At 35.6% G+C, this 22470-nt stretch overlaps 1 protein-coding gene across 1 annotated transcript; it reads right to left on the bottom strand.

Annotated features, from left to right (window-relative positions):
• Positions 1 to 6577: 6577 nt before the first annotated feature.
• On the bottom strand, positions 6578 to 7929 carry LOC133199068 (G2/M phase-specific E3 ubiquitin-protein ligase-like). Its single transcript, XM_061334955.1, has 4 exons — positions 7721 to 7929; positions 7322 to 7426; positions 6898 to 7211; positions 6578 to 6801 (listed from the first exon to the last, which is right to left on the bottom strand). The coding sequence occupies exons 2-4, from the start codon at positions 7330 to 7332 to the stop codon at positions 6578 to 6580; spliced, it is 549 nt and encodes a 182-aa protein (XP_061190939.1). The 5' UTR covers positions 7333 to 7426; positions 7721 to 7929.
• Positions 7930 to 22470: the final 14541 nt, after the last annotated feature.

Here is a 22470-nt window from a genome sequence, read left to right as displayed (position 1 = left end):
TTTCGCTTGTCTGCTTTTTTTTTTTTATCAATCCAAATAAAATTTATATAATTGAAAGCAGAACGAACTAATTATCGCTTGGAAATAAGCAATAAAGTAGGTCGTACAATATAGTGTTCTCGTCAAATAGTGTGATTTTTTAGGTCACCTAGGTCACTCAGGTGACCTATTGCTATCCGTTCTCGTCCGTCGGCGTGCGTCGTGCGGTGTGCGTTGTGTGTTAACATTTGAACATTTTTAGCTTCTTCTCTGAAACCGCTTAACCAATTTCAACCAAATTTGGCATATAGCATCTATGGGTGAAGGGGAACACAAATTGTGAATTTCATGGTCCCTGCCCACCTGGGGCCTGAGGGGTGGGGCTAAAACCACCAAAAATAATGCAATCTTTAAAAATCTTCTTCTTTACTCCAGGACATCAAGCAGTCAAACTGTTGGTATGATTGTAATAAGCATTGAGCCCTCTACCAAAATTGTGAAATTCATGGCCCCAGGGTCAGGGGTTCTGGTGCTAGGGTGGGGTTATATAGATCATATAGTGAAAGTGCATTATTTCTTTGAAAATCTTCTTCTCTGCTCCTGGGTATTAAATAAACTAACTAAGTACATAGTTATAAAGAGCAAGAGTGCCTCTTCCAAAATTGTGAAATTCATGGCCCCAGGGTCAGGGGTTCTGGTGTTAGGGTGGGGCTCTATTGATTATTACATTGAAAATGCATTAATTCTTTGAAAATCTTCATCTCTGCTCCTGGGTATTAAATAAACTAACTAAGTACATAGTTATGATGAGCAAGAGTGCCTCTTCCAAAATTGTGAATTTCATGGCCCCAGGGTCAGGGGTTCTGGTGTTAGGGTGGGGCTCTATTGATTATATAGTGAAGATACATTAATTCGTTGAAAATCTTCTCTGCTCCTGGGTATTAAATAAACTAAGTAAGTACATAGTTATGATGAGCAAGAGTGCCTCTTCCAAAATTGTGAATTTCATGGCCCCAGGGTCAGGGGTTCTGGTGTTAGCGTGGGGCTCTATTGATTATATTGTGAAGATGCATTAATTCTTTGAAAATCTTCTTCTTTGCTCCTGGGTATTAAATAAACTAACTTAGTACATAGTTATGATGAGCAAGAGTGCCTCTTCCAAAATTGTGAATTTCATGGCCCCTGGGTCAGGGGTTCTGGTGTTAGGGCAGGGCTCTTTTGATTATAAAGTAGAATTGCATTAATTTTTTTGAAAATCTTTTTCTCTGCTCCTGAGTATTAAATAAACTTACTAAGAACATAGTTATGGTAAGCATGGCTGCCTTTTCAGAAAGTGTGAATTATATGGCCCTTGGGTCAGGGGTTCTGGTGTTAGGGTGGGGCTCTATTGATTATATAGTAAAATTGCATCAATTCTTTGAAAATCGTCTCTGCTCCTGGATATTAAATAAACTAAGTACATAGTTATGATGAGCATGACTGCCTCCTCGGAAATTATGAATTTCATGGCCCCTGGGTCAGGGGTTCTGGTGTTAGGGTGGGGCTCTATTGATTATATAGGGAAAAGGCATGAATTCTTTCAAAATCATCTCTGCTCCTGGGTATTTTTCAAACAAAGGAAGTGCATGGTTATGATAAGGAAGAATGCCTCTTCCAAAATTGTGAAATTCATGGCCCCTGGGTCAGGGGTTCTGGTGGGGGGGGGGGGGGAGGGAGCTCTATTGATTATATAGTGAAAATGCATAATTTCTTTCCAAATATTTTTTTCTACGACTGGTTATAAAGTAAAGAAACAAGTGTATAGTTATGATGAGAAAGGGTGCTTCTTCCAGAATTGTGAGTTCGTGGCCAATGGGTCAGATGTTCTGGTGTAAGGATGGGGCTTTATTTATTTAATAATATGGTGAAAATGCATTTCTTTGAAAATCTTTTATGCTTCTGGGGATGTTCAAGGCAAACAGAGTAAAACTTTAAACATGCAAGGGTATTTTTACCAGAATTTTGAACACCTGTACCATTTAGTCAAGTGTTCTGGTCCTGGCCAGGGCTCTATTAACTTGTATTCTGCTGAGCAAAGTTATTCCCCTTTGCCATTCACCTCTGATAATTAATCAATGTAAATAACGTATTTGAAAGCTTAATAGAATAAGAGAATTATGCAAGACAATTTATTGTATAATAAAAAAAGTACTTTCATAGTTTTAATGACTTGGAAATAATAGATGAATAAAAATGAGACAAAAATAACTTATCTTTTTAAATGTTCTTCAAAGGCCAGGAGAGGCCATTGTGAGAAGTAATAATATGGGATTAAATAATAGACATTTTTTTAATAGTCTGCATGGCAGATAGATACTACACCAATTATTTTGTTGATGCTAATCAGACAATTTTTCTTGCTTTTGGGCAACAAAGCTTCATTTATCAGTTTATGGATCCTCTAAATTGTTGTATTGTACTCAGGTGACCGTTAAGGCCCTTGGGCCTCTTGTTGTGATAAACCGTACTTAGATATTTAAGGATTTTTTTCTCTAATGTTAATTATGTTTACTGCTAATTATGGTCAAGATATTTTTAAAATCAATAGATCAAAAATAGATATTTTTACAAATAAATAAATAAACAATTCTCAATGTTTACATAAATATTTAGTCGGCGAATGTACATGTACACGACATGATTGTCGGGGTTTCGTTCATCAGTGTTTATCTCTGGAGCTTACTTTAAATTTTTTTTTTTATAATTTCTGCAAATAAATGATTTGTAAAATAATTGTTAACTTTAGAGATTCACAAATGGAAACATGGATATAACTTATAATTTAATTCATTTTCATGCCATTTTTTTTTCTCAAACTTAACCTTTAATTTCTGCATATTATGAAATCCAATTCAATCAAAACTCACGGTCCACATACATGTACATCTTCTGATAGAACGAAGAAAAAATCAGTTTTCTTAAGTCGGAGATTTACGTAAATAATTATTTGTAATCTAAAAAAATTAATCAGTCTTGAATGTATTTATTTCCAGAAATATCCATTTTTTTTTTTCAAAGTCGATGAAATAAAAATAATATCAATAATTATTTGAAATCCAAAATAAGTATTAAGGCTTATTTCGTTTTGAAAATATCAATTCCTAAAGAATTTGAACTATTTTGCGTGAAAAATCGTGCGTTTGCGTTAGCAATCGTGTAAGATCGTTTAACGTGAAGAATCGTGTGCGTGAAGGATCGTTCGTGTAACAGATTTTATCGTGCGTTAATCGCGCAGAATCGTTCGTGTAATGTGATCGTTCGTGTAAGTTGTCAACAATAACGTTGCAGCCACTGTATAAGACTGAAGAGGAATTACTCAGTGCGTATATGTCAGAGGGATATTCTTACGATATAATACTGATGTTTCTGACCATATATCATGGTTTTGAATGGAGTTTAAGGACTCTTAAAAGAAGACTTAAATCATTTAACTTGTTTCGGAGAAAAAACCCAACTCCTCTAGGAACTGTAGAAGAAAAAATTAGATTAGAGTTAAGTGGACCCTGCGGAAATGTAGGCTACAGAGAAATGTGGAAACTGTTGAAGTCTAAATATCAGTTGTGTGTCTCTAAGTATACAGTGATGCGGGTATTACAAAGACTGAATCCCGAGGGAAGTGTAAGAAGAATCAGATGCCGTCTTCAAAGGCGTGTCTTTGTAAGTAATGGCCCCAATTTTACATGGCATATTGATGGCTTTGACAAGTTAAAACCATATGGTTTTGCCATTCACGGTGCAATTGACGGATTTTCAAGACGAGTTCTTTGGTTAGAGGTGGCTGCATCTAACAGCGACCCGGCTGTAATAGGAGAATATTTTCTTAATTGTGTCGAACAATTGCAAGGATTTCCTAGAAATGTCCGAACAGACCCAGGCACTGAAAATGGTATTCTAGCTACAATTCAGACAATATTCACCTTCTAGTCATTCCTATGTAACGTCTGTAAGAAATCAAAGAATAGAAGCTTGGTGGAGTTATTTTAAAAGGAACAGAGCACAGTGGTGGATAGACTATTTTTCGGACATCTATGACTTTGGGATCTATAATCCAGATAATAAATTTCAGCGTTCATGTTTTCAATACTGTTTCATGGACTTTATCCAAAGGCAGTTGAATGAAACTGCAATGGCATGGAATTGTCACAGAATAAGACCAAATACTGGGTCTTGTCCCGCTGGAATTCCGAACGAAATTTGTTTTCTACCAGAACTTTATTCTAAATGTGACTTTAAAAGGCCCGTCTCAGCACAGGAAATCGAACATTTCCGACAAAACACGAAATCTAAGTCTATCTGTGACGATTCCGAAATTTACGAATATCCTAACCTAGTAAAATCGAGGTTTCATTGGAGAACTGCAATTGATGTTGAAAGCGCATTACAGAATTACCTCGAGTTAATGCACATATCTGGCGAGTAATACCTACATTTACAGTACCTACTGAAAAGGACTTTAAAGATATTCATATTTGCAATATTAATGTCCAAAGAAGTAACATATAAAGTAACAAAAGTAAAATCAATGAATGCGAATTAACATGGCTTTATTTGTCATTAACATGTATTTGATAATGGCATAAACACACACAAATGCACCCTCTCTCTCGCACATATTCCGCTGAATGATATAGCGATTTCATATAAAGTATTTTTCCCAGTTTTTGTATATCAAATGAGCTTCAAACATTTATACAGAAATGTAAATAATATAGTTATGTATCAAATTCATGTGAAGCAATGTTCATCTTTTTGAAGTAATAAGATAGCAATTCAGTCAATTTACATGTACGTAAGCCCTAATTAACAAAGACCATAAAATGAGGACAGATTAAGTCAAAGAATAGAATTTGATTAGCTTGATTTATCTAACAAGTATGTTTAAAAGATGCAATTTTGTTTAATATTCAAAAACAAACCAATGAAAAATAAATCAGAATTATTTTATAAGTAAAAAAAATTAATTTGAAATTTAGGCATGTCTGTTCTCATGTTATGATCTTTTGGCCAAAGACCAGGTAATTTAACTATGCCCGACCAAAATTTGGGGCATTTGAAATTCCGAATTCCATATTTTCCTTGAACATTTCAAAGGACGAATGAATTGGAATTTTCAATTCATTCCCACAGGTATTAGCAATTCGGAATTTTCCTCCCCCCTCCTCTTCGTGTAGGAACGATAGAACAGGAGAAGGACTGAGTCCAAGTGACGGCACTCTGTTCGTTCCAGTGGCAAAAATCAGCAGATGCTTTAAAGTCACCACAGTGGCCCCCTCTGTTAAAACAAATTATATTTAATCTTTAAACAATATGCAGTATGATATTTTTATACTCGAAAACAAAAAAAATGGTTTCGTTATAATTTTTTATGGAATAATTGGAAATAACCATTAAATACGTCTAAAACTTCTCTCTATAGAAAGTAATTTTCATAGAAAAATTAAACAAAGGCCAATACCCTCTGCATCTTGTAAGTAGTCCCTCCAATACCCAATCAATCTATCCTCTACTGTTTTCCGGTTACTTCCGACCGCACTAACATCTGGACGAAATATGTCCTCTATCAAAATCGCTGTGAGTTTGGTGTCGCTAAACATAAGACAACCTCTGAAACTCTCTGGATATGATTGAATGGTGGCCAGAACAGCGAGGCTTTGTAAACCTGCCTTAAATCTAAACACAAAATTTTAAAAAAGAGACTTTATACAATTACCTGAAAATGAATCGGAAACATCAAAGATTAATTACAAGTAGATTAATGTTTAATTTTGTCGTTGGAATGTTATTATAATAATTACATTAATATAATCTAGATTTATTTTAAATTAAACGAGAGGTACTGTGAGCACCGAGATCACTAAATGATACATCCGCCTCCCGTATGATTATAATGGCAAAGTTCATGTTTTGCTCTTGGAGACCCGAAATAAGTTTTGGATCAAAAATTAAAATAGAAGGTGCACGATGGCATTATGTAATAAAGAATCTGTGACAGTATCATTACATTTTATTCAGCGGTATAGGAGGAGTTGCGGATAAAAGATAGGAACCCTTCAATATTATAGAAAAAAAATGGCAGTGTCCATGTTTTGCTACGGGAAACCCGAAATACGCGTCCGATCAAAAAATAAAATAGGTGATGCACAATGGCATTATGTAACAAAGATTTTGCGAAAGTCTCATTAAATTTCATTCAGTGGTATAAGAGGATTTGCGGATAAGAAATGGGTACCCCAAAGCGTAACAGATGGACGTACAGACGGACGGACATTCCGATTACTATATACCCCTTTTCAAGCGGGGGTATAAAAAGAATACCTTTCGTATGCCGTGCGTGCCCTCTCTAGACAGTACCATCTTGTCATATCTCTTACTATTGGTACTTTGTCCTCCAGCGATCTCGCATAATGGAAGCAACCTGCTAAAGTCAAAGTGCTGCTTTTGGCCTCCATTGTACTTTTGCATTATCTGAGGAATCGTCATAAATGAATGAGAAAATTGTTATAACTCAAGATAGCATTAAACGTATTTATATAAAGAAAAAATTAAAGGTATTATTTTACTATGAAATGATAAATGCATTAAATTGTATGAAAGTAAATACTGAGTTGAGTGATTGTTTGAATTCAGATTCGGGGATATCGTCAATCGTGGGATGTACATTTTCCGGACCAAAAACCAACATATCGAACAAAATTTTGAAAAAAAACATTGGAGGTGGACCTCCATGTACTAGATCAACGGCAACCATAACACCAGCCAGATAGTATTCATCCCGTTGTATAGCTAGTGAAGAGACATTTCATTATATTAATGTTAGTACATGAACGTTATTTTTATTTAATTAAATTGTTCTGTGAATATTTTCATGATCACTCTTACCATGGCTATTCAAGGTAAGAATCCTGGACGTCGTTGGACCTTCAAACAAAGTACTGTTCTGTAGTGCATCCATTAAAAGACGGAGAAACTCGCGTCTTGGTCCGCCTTGGTCTACCGCCTCCTCCGACAATCCAGTATCGTCAGTAAATTTAACAAGCAAGATGTTGTTTGGAGCAAATGTGGACCTTTTGAAGCCTCTACAAGCCCCGTCCCACACATTTCTTCTGTTTATGTTAAATCGGGAGATGGTATTTGATTGTATTTGCAGAGAAAGTTCTTGGAGAATTTCCACAGTTGATCTCGATGGTTGAGAACTGAAATAAGGCCCTTTAGTTATAAATTCATGACATTCCAAGCTCTACTAAAGTGTATTTTTGGGTGTCTGAGTACTTCAAATTATAGAATCAAATATCAAAATACTCACCTGCAAGCCATATTCACTGTTTGCGTATTTTTTGTCTCAGACGGACTTAGTGGATTGAGATCGTCCTCCTCATCTTAACCATCTGATATAATGGTTATATACTCACTTAAAATGTGAAAAGAAATCACGTTATTTTTAAATTCTTTAAACTAAACAGTCGTTTAAACAGAACTTAGTCATCATATGTTTTTTTTTCTTCCGGAGATAGAGTTTCTTTTGTTGCTTTTACATATGCCTAGAAATTGTCATGTACAAACGTTTTATTGCAGTACAGTCAAATCCATCAAGTTAATGTAAAATTATGGAAAATTTGCTCATTGGGAATACTGGAACCCACTAAGCCCCACCTACCCCACACTAATTTTATGTTACTGTAAGGTACTAGTTGTTTATAAACACCTGTAGGTTGAGGGTTGCTCCATTTTGTCGTTTTCTTGTTTTGTTGCTCTTGTTTTTGGATCAAGTGCTCGATTCTCTGGGTTTGGTGCTGGATTTTCTGTATCTAAATTTCGGGGTCTCTCTTTCATGTCCGCGATTTCTTGATTTTTTAGTTGGCCTTTTACGTTTTAGTATTTCAGGTGTTTCGAGCTCCTCCCATGAATCGTCACATACCTTCAACCGAAAATATATATACATACGTATAAGAATATAAACAAAATAAAAATGAAAATAAATACCGGTAAGTATAATGTACTGTAGTTCTTACTTCATTCTTGTTATTCGGTTTCGGATCTGGAAGATCATTAGAATCGCTGCTGTTTGATACATCTGGAGAATATGATAATGCTTTTAATGACATTAATGATTCTATAACAGGAATAAAAAGTGACTCTGAATGAAAATACAGACCATCCTAGCTCGAAATTACTTACTTGATTCAAATTCTGTTTTAGGGCATATGTACAACTGGATATTCTGGAATGGCTTCCCTAGAAAATCTTTATATCCTCTAACTGTAAAAACATTTGTAGTTCCCGGTATAGTGTTTGCCCTGGATCCATCTTTATATAAGAGAATGTATTCGTCTGTCGGGAGCATTTTGTTGTTTTTATGGTGTTTATCTGTTGCAAGCTTCAGGACTTCAGTTTCTGTATTGTTCGGGTAGACTTCTATTGGTAGTAGACTTGCCCGTTGATATTTCAGTGTGCAAATGGTGAGTCTCATCACTTCGACATTTATCTATGAAATATATATATAAAAAAATTCGGCTATTTAAAAATGCGCCAATGGATTTAAATAAAAAGATAAATGAACCCAATCAACTGACCAGTGAGCATACAAACATCGTTTTTGAAAGTTGGGGGAGCGGCCGGCAACCAGAAAAAAAATATCGACTTACCTGGGGGGATTTCAATAAATATTTCCAATATAACAAGTGATGTTTGGAAAAAAGTGGTGGGGGAGAGTTCCCCATTGCCCCTCCCTCCCTCCCCCCCCCCCCGTTGCTACATGCCTGAATATATAGTTCATTTTTAGATAGTATCAACGGTCAGAAAAGTTATGATGTGTAGATGTATAAGATCATTGGCCTTGTCATGATTTGTATTTTGATCTTATGAGGATATTTTTTAATTTCTAAATTTTAAAATTATTTGTGCATATATAATTTTAGAAAGTGTACCTTTACGTATTTGGTCGCCTGCGTGGCGCAGTGGTTAGAGCGTTCGCTCGCGGAGTAAGGAGTTGATCCTTACGTCGCGGGTTCGAATCCCACTGTGGGACGTGGAGACCGGTACTTCGGATGAGACCGTATAAACCGAGGTCCCGTGTCGCAGTAGGTGGTGGCACGAAAAAGATCCCTCACTGCTCAATGGCCCTGAGTGCCGAGTATAGGTCAAAATTTGCAGCTTTCCACCGGCAAGTGGTGGCGTCTCCATATGAGTGAAAAATTCTCGAGAGGGACGTTAAACAATAAACAAACAAACATTTTACGTATTTGTTAAGTTACATGTTCTGCAGTTTTCACGCATTTCGCAGGGCCCATTAAATCAAAATTAAATCATTTTGTGTCTTAATATATTATATCATAAGAAATTGGTGCATTTGCAATGAAATTCAAACAGAAGTACGGGAAAAAATACGGGAAGGAGGGAAGATCTTTTACCGTTGTGAAACGAGCTCTTAAGATACAGGTACAAAATATAAATTACAGGGTGTCTAGTTCAGTCTAACCGCATGAGAAGTAAACAATGTATTTATACTACTTGCTCACTTACAGTAGTTCAAAATAAGGATTAGAGTTTTGTATGGAATAGAGACATAGCGAGACTTCTAAATCTCAGAGAAAAAACTCGGTCTGAACAACATTCGAACGCTTAATGAAGCGGCGGATCCAGGGGAATAAATCGGGTGTTCTCAGTCAAAAGAAATCCTGTCGTTTGAGAAATATAGCAGTTATACAGAGCTTACTGAGCCTAAATTGCAATATTTACTCTATTTGACAATGGATATGATTTTGGTATTAAAGATAATTCCTACACATCAGTCAAAAAAATTAAAGTCATTGGAAGTGTTCCCAAGAACACTAGAAAATTATATTGGGTGTTGAAGAAATGGATAATGATTCATGATGATTTAAGAATTTCTATAAACAACATTATTTACCGTTAATTTTCACCCTGAGGGGTTTGTAAAAATAATTATTTCGGAAAAAAGCCTTGAGGTTTTAACAGTATAAAAAATGTTTATATTTTACTTTAACTCGCATTGGTTTCTTGCTCTTTCGTAAGGTGAAGGTCTCCCTCCTCTCTGCTTCCTTCTCTTTCCGAAATTTCTTGAAGTCTCTGAAGAAAGGCAAAGCTCTTGTCGAGAAACTTGCATCTAAAAAAAAGATCAACTGTTTAAGTACTGATAATCATTATATAGAAGATTTGTATTATATACATGTACTTTTGACATCCCGCCGAAATTTATTAAATTTCTCACATCCTGTTGTCAGACAGGAACTAGATTTAGTCAAGGCTTATTGGAAGAGTCGACTTTATTAATAAAAGTATAATTAATGGAGTGTTTCACACCCAGTCAAGACGAGAGCATTGGACGGCAAACCAATATTAATCATAATATCATTATTATCATCACATTATACCGCATATTACATAATCAACATCCATTCTTAAATGCATCATTCATGTCCCGCAAAGCAGCAGGGATAAACACTTTTTGAATACACTTATCAGATTTACTTATTTGCGGACATATTAAATTCATTTTTTGAAGAAATATGGAAATGTAACAAATTTATCTTTTAAACATTTAATAACGATGAAAACTATTAATCTATTCATAGCCTTTGTTGTAACATTTTTAAAGCACGGCTATATCTTTGCTTACGAACAGAAGTATCTTCCAGAAGGTACAAGACACCCCCCCCCCGCCCAAAAAATACCAAATGAAGATAACAACTTTAGTCATATGAATATAAGTAAAGTAAAAGTTTAAACCTCATAGATTTTGATATACTTTTTTTTGGGGGGGGGGGGGTAAAAAAATTTACTCCTACAAGAGCCTCGGTTATAACTTCCATACACTCCTTATCTGACAGCCGAGTCAAAAATATCTCGTCGTGAACCTCTACACCTGTAGCATGCTGGAGTATAAACAATGTAGACTTTTTAACATCTTATTTTTTTTTATATAAAATTTTGATATTTCCATCCTTTAAGACCAAATACGTAAAAAAAATATATATATCAATCCTAGGCATTCATTTTTTTCAGTAATCTTTTCTAAAAAGAAAATAAACGAAAAGAAATAATATATAGAATAAATTCAAGTCCGATTTTCATTTTCTCTCCATGACATTTGATATAACTTTTCTTGATTCAAATACATAATTTATGTGCTCATGTCAAACTAGCTATTTAGAAACCAAAACCTTTTAGGAGTTGGCCCAATTTGTTTACACTAATCTTCTGCTGCACAACTTGTTTATTGAGAGTAAAGTGTGAAACTGGCCTCCCTGCAGGACACCAGGGTGGTTATGGAATTAAAGAATGAGGTTAACTTTGTGGCATTTCCGTAATATGACTATATATCTTTGTGCTGAACTGAGAGAGAGAGAGAGATTTACATGGCATTGTTTCGTATGAGTGTCGTGCGAGTTAATTGAGAGTTTGCATGAGGATTTGATTTTATGAAACTAAACAAGACTTCAAAAAGTGAGGTCTTTAATGTGAGAAAATTTCAATGTATGAGAGGATGTGAACAAAGGAAGAGATTGAGGGTGTGCAGAACTGACATATAGTGTGAATTGTAGATGTAAATACTTAATATATAAAAACACGCAAAATAATGGCGTATTAGAAACATGCAGGAATCGCCCCGTCATATAAGCCCGTTATTAAAATTCACCGGGTATTATGCAAAACAAATTCATAAACGTGTAAATCTAATTACTAGTAATTCAATGTAAACTAGTAACCTTATAAATGCACAAATTAACGTATTTTGATATAAACTCACCATCTTGTCTTCCTGACGCCAATTTTTCGCCACAAATTGAGCAAAAGATGTCTCTTGGATCTTCTGCACCACAAGATTGACAATTATTCATTTTGTAAGTCTGCGTTCAAACATGAATTGTGATGCTTTGTATTAAGACAAGGAGCCTCTCAGCGGGATGCTGGGGGCATCACTGATGTAATAAAGGTCAGTACAGGTCACGTGGAAAATTTTCTCTTTATATATATCGAGGTTTTGTTTATATATATCGCATTTCTCTTTATATATATCGAGGTTTTGTTAATATATTTTGCATTTCCTATATATATATCGAGGTTTTATTTATATATATCACATTTCCTTTATATATATCTAGGTTTAGATTTTATATTTCGCATTTTCTTTATATATAGAGGTATGCTTTTATATATAGGATTTTCTTTATATATATAAGTTGGCACTAATGGGCTTCCGTACTATTTGGCTGTTAATGCAAATGAAGTCAATTTTCTAAGCATGGTTGTGAAATTTAAATATTGCAACTTGGCAGTAACTCAATAAATCTAGAGAATCTAGAGAAAAGATTTCTTGCCAAACCTTTACTTTATTATACCCCACGCAACAAGTTGCGGGGGGTATAATGTTTTTGACCCTCCGTCGGTCAGTCAGTCAGTCCGGCAGTCCTGTTTTTTTTGTCAGCGCAATTCCTCATAAACCGCTGCACAGAACTTCGTCAAACTTTACAGATATTTAGTACACAATGTGTCAATGTGCATATTACCAGGAAATTCCGATTCCTTTATTTCTTCTGGGAATTTCGGAACTTTTCAACTTAGATTTTTGGCCATATGTTGAATATAGAGATGAACAGTTCGTCAGCGCAACTCCTCATAAACCGCTGCACAGAATTTCGTCAAACTTTGCAGATATTTAGGACATAATGGTTAGATGTGCATATTACCAGGAAATTCCGATTCCTTTATTTTTCTGGGAATTTCGGCACTTTTCAACTTGGATTTTTGGCCATACAGTACCGACCAGACACAACCTAACACCAGAGCGAACCCAAAGCGCACCCCGGGTTCGCTTTCTGGGTTCGCTCGGGGTCCGCTACGGGTCCGCTTTCAGAAATTTTGGGTGCGCTCTGGGTTCGCTTCGGGTTCGCTCTGCGTTCGCTCGGGGTTAGCTCTGGGTCCGCTAGAGCGAACCCAGCGTTCGCTTTCTGGGTTCGCTTTACGCACTCATGCGCGAAGCGGACCCCGCTTTAATCTTGCCGCCAGTAAGCTCCGCCCCCTTGTTTATTCCAAATACAGCAGTGAAATCGATCGTTGTTTTTGTGGCGATCGATACATGTGCATGTGCAGTGGCTGCAATGTTATTGTTGACAACATACACGAACGATCACGTTTTACACAAAATAGTTAAAAATATTTAGGAGTGGATATTTTAAAAACAAAAAATTATTAATAGATATGTTAGATTAAAAATATTTACTGCTGCAATTAATCGACTTTGGAAAACTGAAAAAAAATATTATAGAAAAAAATATTTTTGAAACTACATGTAAATAAGATTTAATAGGTATTTTAGATTACAAATAATTATTAATTTAATTCTCCGACTTAGAATTTTTTTTTATCTTTCTGATACGTAAAAATGTAATTTATGATCGAATGCAGCATGTTCTATCATATGATATAGGTTGACTGTGAGTTTTGATTCCATTGGATTTTATAATATGCAGTATGGGGGTAAAAAAATTTAGAAGTGGCCTAAATAATGAATGAATACTTATATTCATCTTTCCATTTATGAATTCAAAAATCAGCTTTTTTTTAAAATTCATTCATCTCCAGAAATTAAAATAATAGTAAGTATCAGGGATAGAAAGTAACCCCGACAATAATGTCGTGTACATTTGTCGACTAATTATTTATGTAAGTATTGGGAATTAATATTTTTTTTTGTAAAAATGTACATTTCTGATGTATTGATATAAAAATATCATGACCACAATAAGCAGTTAACGGGACCAATCATCAGAGAAAAAAAATCGTTAAACATCTTAAATACGCTTTATCATTTAAAGTTACGCTATTTAAAAGAATTCAATACTGTACGACTTATTATATTGCTTATTTACTACCGATAATTAGTTTGTTCAATAATGTATATGTAAGTCGCGCGTTGTTTTTTTTCTTTTTATTTCAGTTAATAATAATAAAAAACAACAACAAGGTAAATCAAGCTTTACATTATTTTTTTGTAAAAGATAAATCAAAATAATACCATAGTAGTTTACGATTGGACATACTGTACATGTACATTTATGCTGTTCTTTCTTTATTTTTTTTTAATTTATTTATTTATTTATTTTTACTTTTTTCAATTACGAAGATTAATAATTTTGATGTTGATCTGGATTTAAACAAAAATGTAAATTAGAATTATGAAAATAAAATAAATGAATGAAAGCACGTACATATACTTAATCTTGTACAGTATCTTGAGATAATGAAGTGTTATAATTTCTCAAAATACTTTTTTTCTTTTTTTTTCAGTAACAATTGTGATAACCATTATTTTCTTTTATACATTAAAGAACTCTTTGTCTGATAAATTTACGCAATATAAATAAATGGATTTTAAAAATAAAAAATAAAGAAAATAAATGTATAAATATAACATGCTACCTAGATATTGATTTATAAATATAAATATTTATTTAATCGTGTTAATAATAATTTCACACTGAACATAAACACGCTTTGCTTGTAGAATGTTTTATTTACATCGAATGACAAACTGGCATGCTGATCGGTCGACGCGCTGATTGGTTAACACGTCTTATCGCTAATCCTGATTGACAGATCAGTTACGCAACACCGAACGCGCGTTCGCTTGCTGGGTTCGCTACTGAATTTGGGGTTCGTTTTCGGCGTTCGCTCTGGGTCCGCTGCGGGTTCGCTCGGGGTGCGCTCCGGGTTCGCTCGGGGTCCGCTACAGCGAACCCCAAGCGGACCCAGGCAGCGAACCCGGGGTGCGCTTTGGGTTCGCTTTCTGTTAGGTTGTGTCTGGTCGGTACTGTATCTTGAATATAGGGATGAAAAGTTTGTCAGCGCAACTCCTCTTAAACCGCTGCACAGAATTTCGTCAAACTTTGCAGATATTTAGTACACAGTGTGTAGATGTGCATATTACCAGGAAATTCCGATTCCATTATTTTTCTGGGAATTTCGGCACTTTTCAACTTAGATTTGTGGCCATATCTTGAATATAGAGATCAGCAGTTTGTCAGTGCAACTCCTCTTAAACCGCTCCACAGAATTTGGTCAAACTTTGCAGATATTTAGTACACAGTGTGTAGATGTGAATATTACCAGGAAATTCCGATTCCATTATATTTGCCTTAAGAGATTTGCCTATAATTGAAGAAACTTTCCAGCTAGGTTTTACGGAAATCCACTGGAATCAGCTTTTGTAATAAAATTTTATGTGAAATATTTTATGACGTTAAAAGACCCCTATTGATTTTGAGATCAAAATATTTATGATTTAACACACACACACAAAATCTTGGATAGTTCTCCCCCCCCCCCCCCTTCAATTTGGTGCTTTGCCTTAAATAATTTCATAAGTACAGTATATAAACAAATTCATATGACTACATCATGATTTTGTTTCCATCAATTATTTAAATGTGTAAATTGCCATGTGTAGGACATGGACTTACACTCATTAACAAATCGAAATCTCTGAGGAATTTAAATAACTGTTTGTCAGCATAACTCCTGCACTGAATTTCCTGAAACTTTGTAGGTATTTCAGACATAATGTATAAATTTGTATAGTACCAAGAAATTTTGATTCCATTATTTATCTAGAAACTTCAGCCCAATTAAATTTGTAACATGCAAAGATTTGAATGTCCTTATATGCTAGAAGTTTTGACGTGATGACTTTTTGCAAGTAATGCCCCTTTTTGAATTATACTGTGTATTTAAAATGCACTGTGCCATTCATTACGTATTGCATTGTCGAGTTTTTGGGGAGCGTGGGGTATGTGAGCTTGCTCACTTTTTCTTTCATCTACCAAGTAGTATCTGTAAGTACCAACCAATTAAGATATAGTCTCTTTTTTTACATTTAACTTCAAAACACAGAACAAATTTTACTTAAACATTGCCAGGTAGATATGTTAAAGGGACATGGACACAGTTCATATTGCCATTTTGTTTATAATTTTAAATTTCTAATTTAACTTTTGAAAATATTCAGTGTAATGATTTGAACTTGCAGGAATTTTTAAAATTCAGTGACAACAATATTCTTCATAACATTACATCAAACACCTGCATTTGTAAACATGGCACAAGCTCTGTTACTGTTTTTGTTTACTTTTTACTGGGCGTGTTAGATTTGCTGACTTTGCACACATCACTGCACACTTACCGTCAACACTGGTGAATCGGTTTTTGCTTTCTACATTTTTATTCTCACTTTTCTTGATTACAGTTTTAATATGTTCTATTGATATGCCACAGAATTTCCACTTTTTTAAATACTAAGGATGAATTTTAGTTTGAGAAAATGCAAGAATGTACAGCAATCATACACACCCAAAATTCATTCTTTTATAATTTTATGATAAATGAAGTTTCATAACACGCTTTAACAATGTCAGTCTGAAATGCTATTAAAGTTACGTGCTGCAGAGGGGTCTTTATAGCCCAGCTGTCAAGCAAATGGGAGGGGGGGGTCACAGATATAGTATGGGAGGAGTCTCAGATGATTGGTTAGGCTGTATAACCCACCTGTCAAGCAGACCCAAAAGAGGGAAGAATCACCGATATAGCCCCAAATGATGATTAGTTGGTCAGATATTGCCCCATACGATAAGTAAAAGGGGGAGGAGAGTCAAATATTTAGCCCTGAAATATGATTGGTTGGGCAGATATAGCCCAAGAATAAAGTGATAATAGACAGATAGGAGGAGTAAAGACTGTTGGTGTAATATAGCCCCAGCAAATGTATGGTTGAAAAAAGAGGGGTGTGGAAAATGTTAAACAGAATATGTATATAAACAGCTATAGTAAAGTAACATACAGTGAATTAAAAAATGGACAATTTTCTAATAGTTTCATCTAAGAGACCTCTTGAAGATGCGGGGGAAGAAAAAGATGTAAAGAGAGTCAAACCATACAAGAAGAAAACAGATGAGGAATATGACATAGGAAATAATTGTCACGTATCAGCACAGAGACATGAGGGCAGCGTATATATACATATACGATATTTTGACACCAGTCCTACTGGGAGAAAGTATCCATCAAAGAAGGGTATAGTTCTACATCTAGAAAAATGGAAAAAATTAACGGAGGATTGCATCGATGAAATTGACTAAGCAATAGAAGATTCACAAAAAGAAGATGGCAATGTTTCTTATAAAGAACACCTGGGTCATAACGTACATGTTACAGTGGAGCAGGGTTACAAGTGGGTAGATATAAGAAAATGGTGGAAGCCAGAAGACGCAGAAAATATCGTGGCAACTAGAAAGGGCATCTCTCTGCCTGTTGATATGTGGAAAGAACTTAAAAAGACTATCCCAGTTCTCAGAAAGAGGTTTCAAAAAGAGTTAGATATTAGATATTGTTATCTTGATCATGACAACCAAATGTCAATGTTAAAATGTCCTGGCTGTAATCCAAACGAATATATGAAATATTAAATGATGATCTAACATATGTTGTAATGTATGCAGAATAGAGAAATTAAAAAAAGGTTGAGTTTTATGATAAAAGAAGACACACAATTATTTATATGAAAAGATGTAACATATCTAACTTTCAATTATTAATAAAAATGTTGTCCAAAGAAAAGGAACGTTATTTAGAAAATATATGGACAGATACAAAGCACCCTGCTGCATTTAGTGGTCCCTACAAATTATACCAAGTTGTAAAACGTGAAGGGAAATACAAAATTGGCTTGCACAGAATCAGACAATTTTTGTCCGATACTGATGCCTACTCATTACAAACAAAAGAGTGCAGCGGAAATTTAAACGACGTCATATCATAACTGACTCAATTGACTCCATCTGGGATGGCGATTTACAAGATGTTAAAAATATTACAAAACACAACGACGGAATTCAGTATATCTTGGTGTTACAAGACATTTTTTCCAGATTTCTTTTTACAGCCCCACTAAAACAGAAAACGGCAAATGAGGTGATTAAAGGTCTACGATCAATATTTGCAAAAGGGCGAAAACCTAAAATACTCAGAAGGGACAAAGGAAGCGAATTTAAAAACAAATGGGTGATATCGTTTTTAAAGAAAGAAGGAGTCCACGCAATTTACACAGAAAATGAGACAAAAAGTAATTTTGCAGAGCGTAGCATTCAGAAACTTGAGAACATATTACACCGAATGTTTGTACAAAGATATTCATACAAATTTGTAGATGAATTAGCAAACATTACTCAAAGCATCAACGCGACACTGACTAGATCTCTAGGAAACATGGCTCCAGTAAACGTAATAAAAGACACACAGGAAGAGGCTAGATTTAATGCATTTTTAGAGAGGACAAAAAGAGATAAACATGCAAATGGGAAAAAGAAGTTTTCCATAAAAAAGAAACCCAAACGAAAGCAATACAAGTTCAAAGTAAATGATCGAGTTCGAATTTCTCATTTAAAACGCACCTTTCAACGCGAATACGATCAGAAATGGACAGGAGAAATATTCGTAATAACCCACAGATATCGACATGAAGGTATTGAAGTATACCGACTAAAAGACTATACAGATGATCCAATTTCCGGTACATTTTATGCACAGGAACAGCAGAAAGTCAATGAAAAGGAAGACACTGTATGGAAAGTGGATAAAATTTTAAAGGAGAGGACAAGAAAGAGTGAAAAAGAAGTATTGGTATCTTGGTACCAGTGGCCTTCCAAATGCAATTCCTGGATTAAAAAATCAGAATTGATTGACCTATAAATTTAAAGTAATGGATATTCGGATGGTTTTAAAATGCACAGACAGCCTTGATCTGTACAGGGACAATAAGCCTTATGATTTTTATGTGCATCTTCCAAGACAATTAACGTTAAGGGGACACTGGTCAGTAGCATTACTAGAGACTTGTTTACCTTCAAATAAAAGAAAAACGTATGTTATATTTACACAAATCTATGTGAGGACACAATCGTCGGGGACAAAGAACTTCCACTATTAAGGCGTGTAAATTTGAAAAAATCTACACCGAATGAAATTTTCACATATCCTTATGAAGTGTCCGCGAGACTAGGTCAGGTCCACGATGTTCACATATATATAAAGGATGCAAATGGACAGGACGCCTCATTTCTAAAAGAGGAAACGTCTGTGACATTGTTATTGAAGTTGAAAAGTTTATAAAGAATAATGTCTGGATCGACGTACGTATCTGACCCTAGAATATGGAAGACATTTTACAAAAACATGTTAGACGGAAAATTTAATCCTCGAAATTATAAAGGAAGACAGTCCGGCAGTGGTATTGCAGGGATGTATTCTAAGAAGCCTTACATGATACCAGTTAATCCACATATTACAGTTGAAGAACCGAAAGAAATAGTAGGAAAACAGGTGACTCCCCTCGCAGCAGTAGAAGAACGAGCCAAAGGAGAATTAAAAGAGGAAATTCGTGAAAATATTCCACACGTTCCCGTAGTTAGTATAAAAGCGGAGAATGATCAGAAATCTCACATTTCAATCAAGAAGAGGAAGAAGTCAGGGAAAAGACCACCACCAGACTGTACGTTTAAAAAATTAAAGACAACTGTTACAAACTTGGCGTCCAATATATTTTCAAAGGGAAAAAAGAGTTTGTAAGAAATGGCTTTTCTCAGTGACAAAATTACCGAAATCGGACTTCCTGCTGAACTGTCTTTATTTACCGTACCGCCCAATCAAGTTGCAGTAGAAAAAATATATTTTGCGGAATACCGACCAGTGTCAGCATATAACACAGAAGATGCCCCGATTGAAATCTCCATACCTGGTCAAGGAAACGAATACATTGATTTACGTAGAAGCCGTTTATATGCAAAATGTAAAATTGTCAAAGCAGATGGAACAGCTTTAGCAGCCCAAGAAAAAACTGGTATCATAAACCTCTCTCTACAATTACTTTGGTCCCAGATAGACACATATATGAACGGGAAATTAGTATCTCTGAACACCAGTTATTACCCATGGAAAGCCTATTTAAAACTCATCTTGTCCAGTGGCACCGATGCCTCAGAATCGCAATTACAATCACAACTTTTTTACCTAGACGATGCAACAATGGACGATGGAAATGCATACGGTGGAACAAACGGCGGTTTGGCAACAAGGGGCCCATGGGCCACATCGCTCACCTGAGTAACTTTGGCCATGCTGTTCATTACCAGGCTTCCCCCTTGTAATACCTATTGTGGCCCCGCCCTACCCCCCGGGTCATGATTTGAACAATTTAGAATCTACACTACCCCAGGATGCTTCCACATAAGTTTCAGCTTTTCTGGCTCAGTGGTTCTTGAGAAGAAGATTTTTAAAGATTTTTCCAATATATTTCAATGTAAAACTTGTATTCCCTATTGTGGCCCTGCCCTACCCCCGGGGGTCATGATTTGAACAATTTAGAATCTACACTACCCCAGGATGCTTCCACATAAGTTTCAGCTTTTCTGGCTCAGTGGTTCTTGAGAAGAAGATTTTTAAAGATTCTTCCTATATATTTCAATGTAAAACTTGTATTCCCTATTGTGGCCCTGCCCTACCCCCGGGGGTCATGATTTGAACAATTTAAAATTTACACTATCCCACGATGCTTCCACATAAGTTTCAGTTTTTCTGGCTCAGTGGTTCTTGAGAAGAAGATTTTTAAAGATTTTTCCTATATATTTCAATGTAAAACTTGGATTCCCTATTGTGCCCCCCCCACCCCCCACCCCCGGGGGTCATGATTTTAACAATTTAGAATCTACACTATTACAGCATGCTTAATAAGTTTCAGCTTTTCTGGCTCAGTGGTTCTTGAGAAGAAGATTTTTAAAGATTTTTCCTATATATTTCAATGTAAAACTTGGATTCCCTATTGTGGCCCCGCCCTACCCCCGGGGGTCATGATTTTAACAATTTAAAATTTACACTATAACAGGATGCTTCCACATAAGTTTCAGCTTTTCTGGCTCAGTGGTTCTTGACAAGAAGATTTTTAAAGATTTTTCCTATATATTTCAATATAAAACTTGGATTCCCTATTGTGGCCCCGCCGTACCCCCGGGGGTCATGATTTTAATAATCTAGAATCTACACTATTACAGGATGTTTCCACCTAAGTTTCAGCTTTTCTGGCCCAGTGGTTCTTGAGAAGAAAATTTTTTAATGACCCCACCCTATTTTTGTCTTTTCTTGATTATCTCCCCTTGTAAGGGGACTTGGCTCTTTATTTTAACAATTTAAACTCCCCTTTACCCAAGGGTACTTTGTACCAAGTTTGGTTAAAATTGGCCCAGTGGTTCTTGAGAAGAAGTTGAAAATGTGAAAAGTTTACAGACGGACGGAGGACGGACCACGGGTGATGAGAAAAGCTCACTTGAGCTTTCAGCTCAGGTGAGCTAAAAAGGTATATCTTTACAAAAGAGAGCAGAATTTTTGATTTAGAAGGACCTTCGTACGAAGACATTTTCCGTTTGGATAAATACATATTAAATGGTGTAGACGTAAACCTAAAATTATTTCGGAGTAGAGCATCATTATTGGTTATGAGTGCAGAGTCAACCCCTGCGTACAAAGTACAACTGTTGGACGTCTCTTTTAAAGCCTGCATGATTAAAGTGGACAGTGGGGGTGTTAATTAATCATGCAGGAGTATTGAAAGAAACTACAGCGAAATATCCGTTGATAAGAACAGAAGTGAAGATGAACACTTGTCCTTCGGGGTCTGAAGTTTTATATGGCAAAACGTTTGGTCCAACAATCTACCAACAAAGGCATGCTTTGCATTCATCTCACAGGCTGCAGTAAATGGTAGTTACACCAAAAACATATTTAATTTTCAAAATTTGACAGAAGAAATTGCATTGTACGTGAACGGCGAAAGCATTCCAGCAAGACCCATGAAAATTGATGTAGGAGTGAACGAGAATCACGTCACACCATTTGTGAATCTATTTGAAGTGGCTGAGAAATGGAACAAAGACGCCGGACTAAGCATAACGCGCACCATGTTCAGCGAGGAATATGCAGGTTACGCAATTAATCTCGCTCCAAGTGATCTAGGAGAAGAGTATATAAATTTAGTTCGGCAGGGAAGTATCAGATTAAAAGTGAAATTTGCTGCGAATACTACAGAAATAATAAATTGTTTGGCTTATGCAGAATTTCCCGCTTTACTTGAAATTGATCAATCCAGAGACATCAAGTACACCCGAGTATGAATGCCCGTGAGTTATTATCGCGAACGAAAAATAACTGACATACTGCTGCTGTATTAAGAGGTGTATTTTCTTCAAACAATCTACCACAAACAGTATCCAAATACCCATCTGCAACACCGACCCTTCATATCTGCCAGGAAGTCACTGGGTAGTGTTCTGGATGCACAGTCCGAAACATGCCGAATTTTACGACAGTTTGGGAAATGCACCAGGATATTACAAT

The sequence above is a fragment of the Saccostrea echinata genome, unplaced genomic scaffold (assembly GCF_033153115.1).
Source record: "Saccostrea echinata isolate AGI-Se365-2 ecotype Australia unplaced genomic scaffold, CSIRO_AGI_Sech_v1 ptg000033l, whole genome shotgun sequence".
NCBI lineage: Eukaryota > Metazoa > Mollusca > Bivalvia > Ostreida > Ostreidae > Saccostrea > Saccostrea echinata.
Note: the sequence above shows the minus strand (reverse complement) of the source record. Positions and strands in the feature narration are given on the sequence as shown.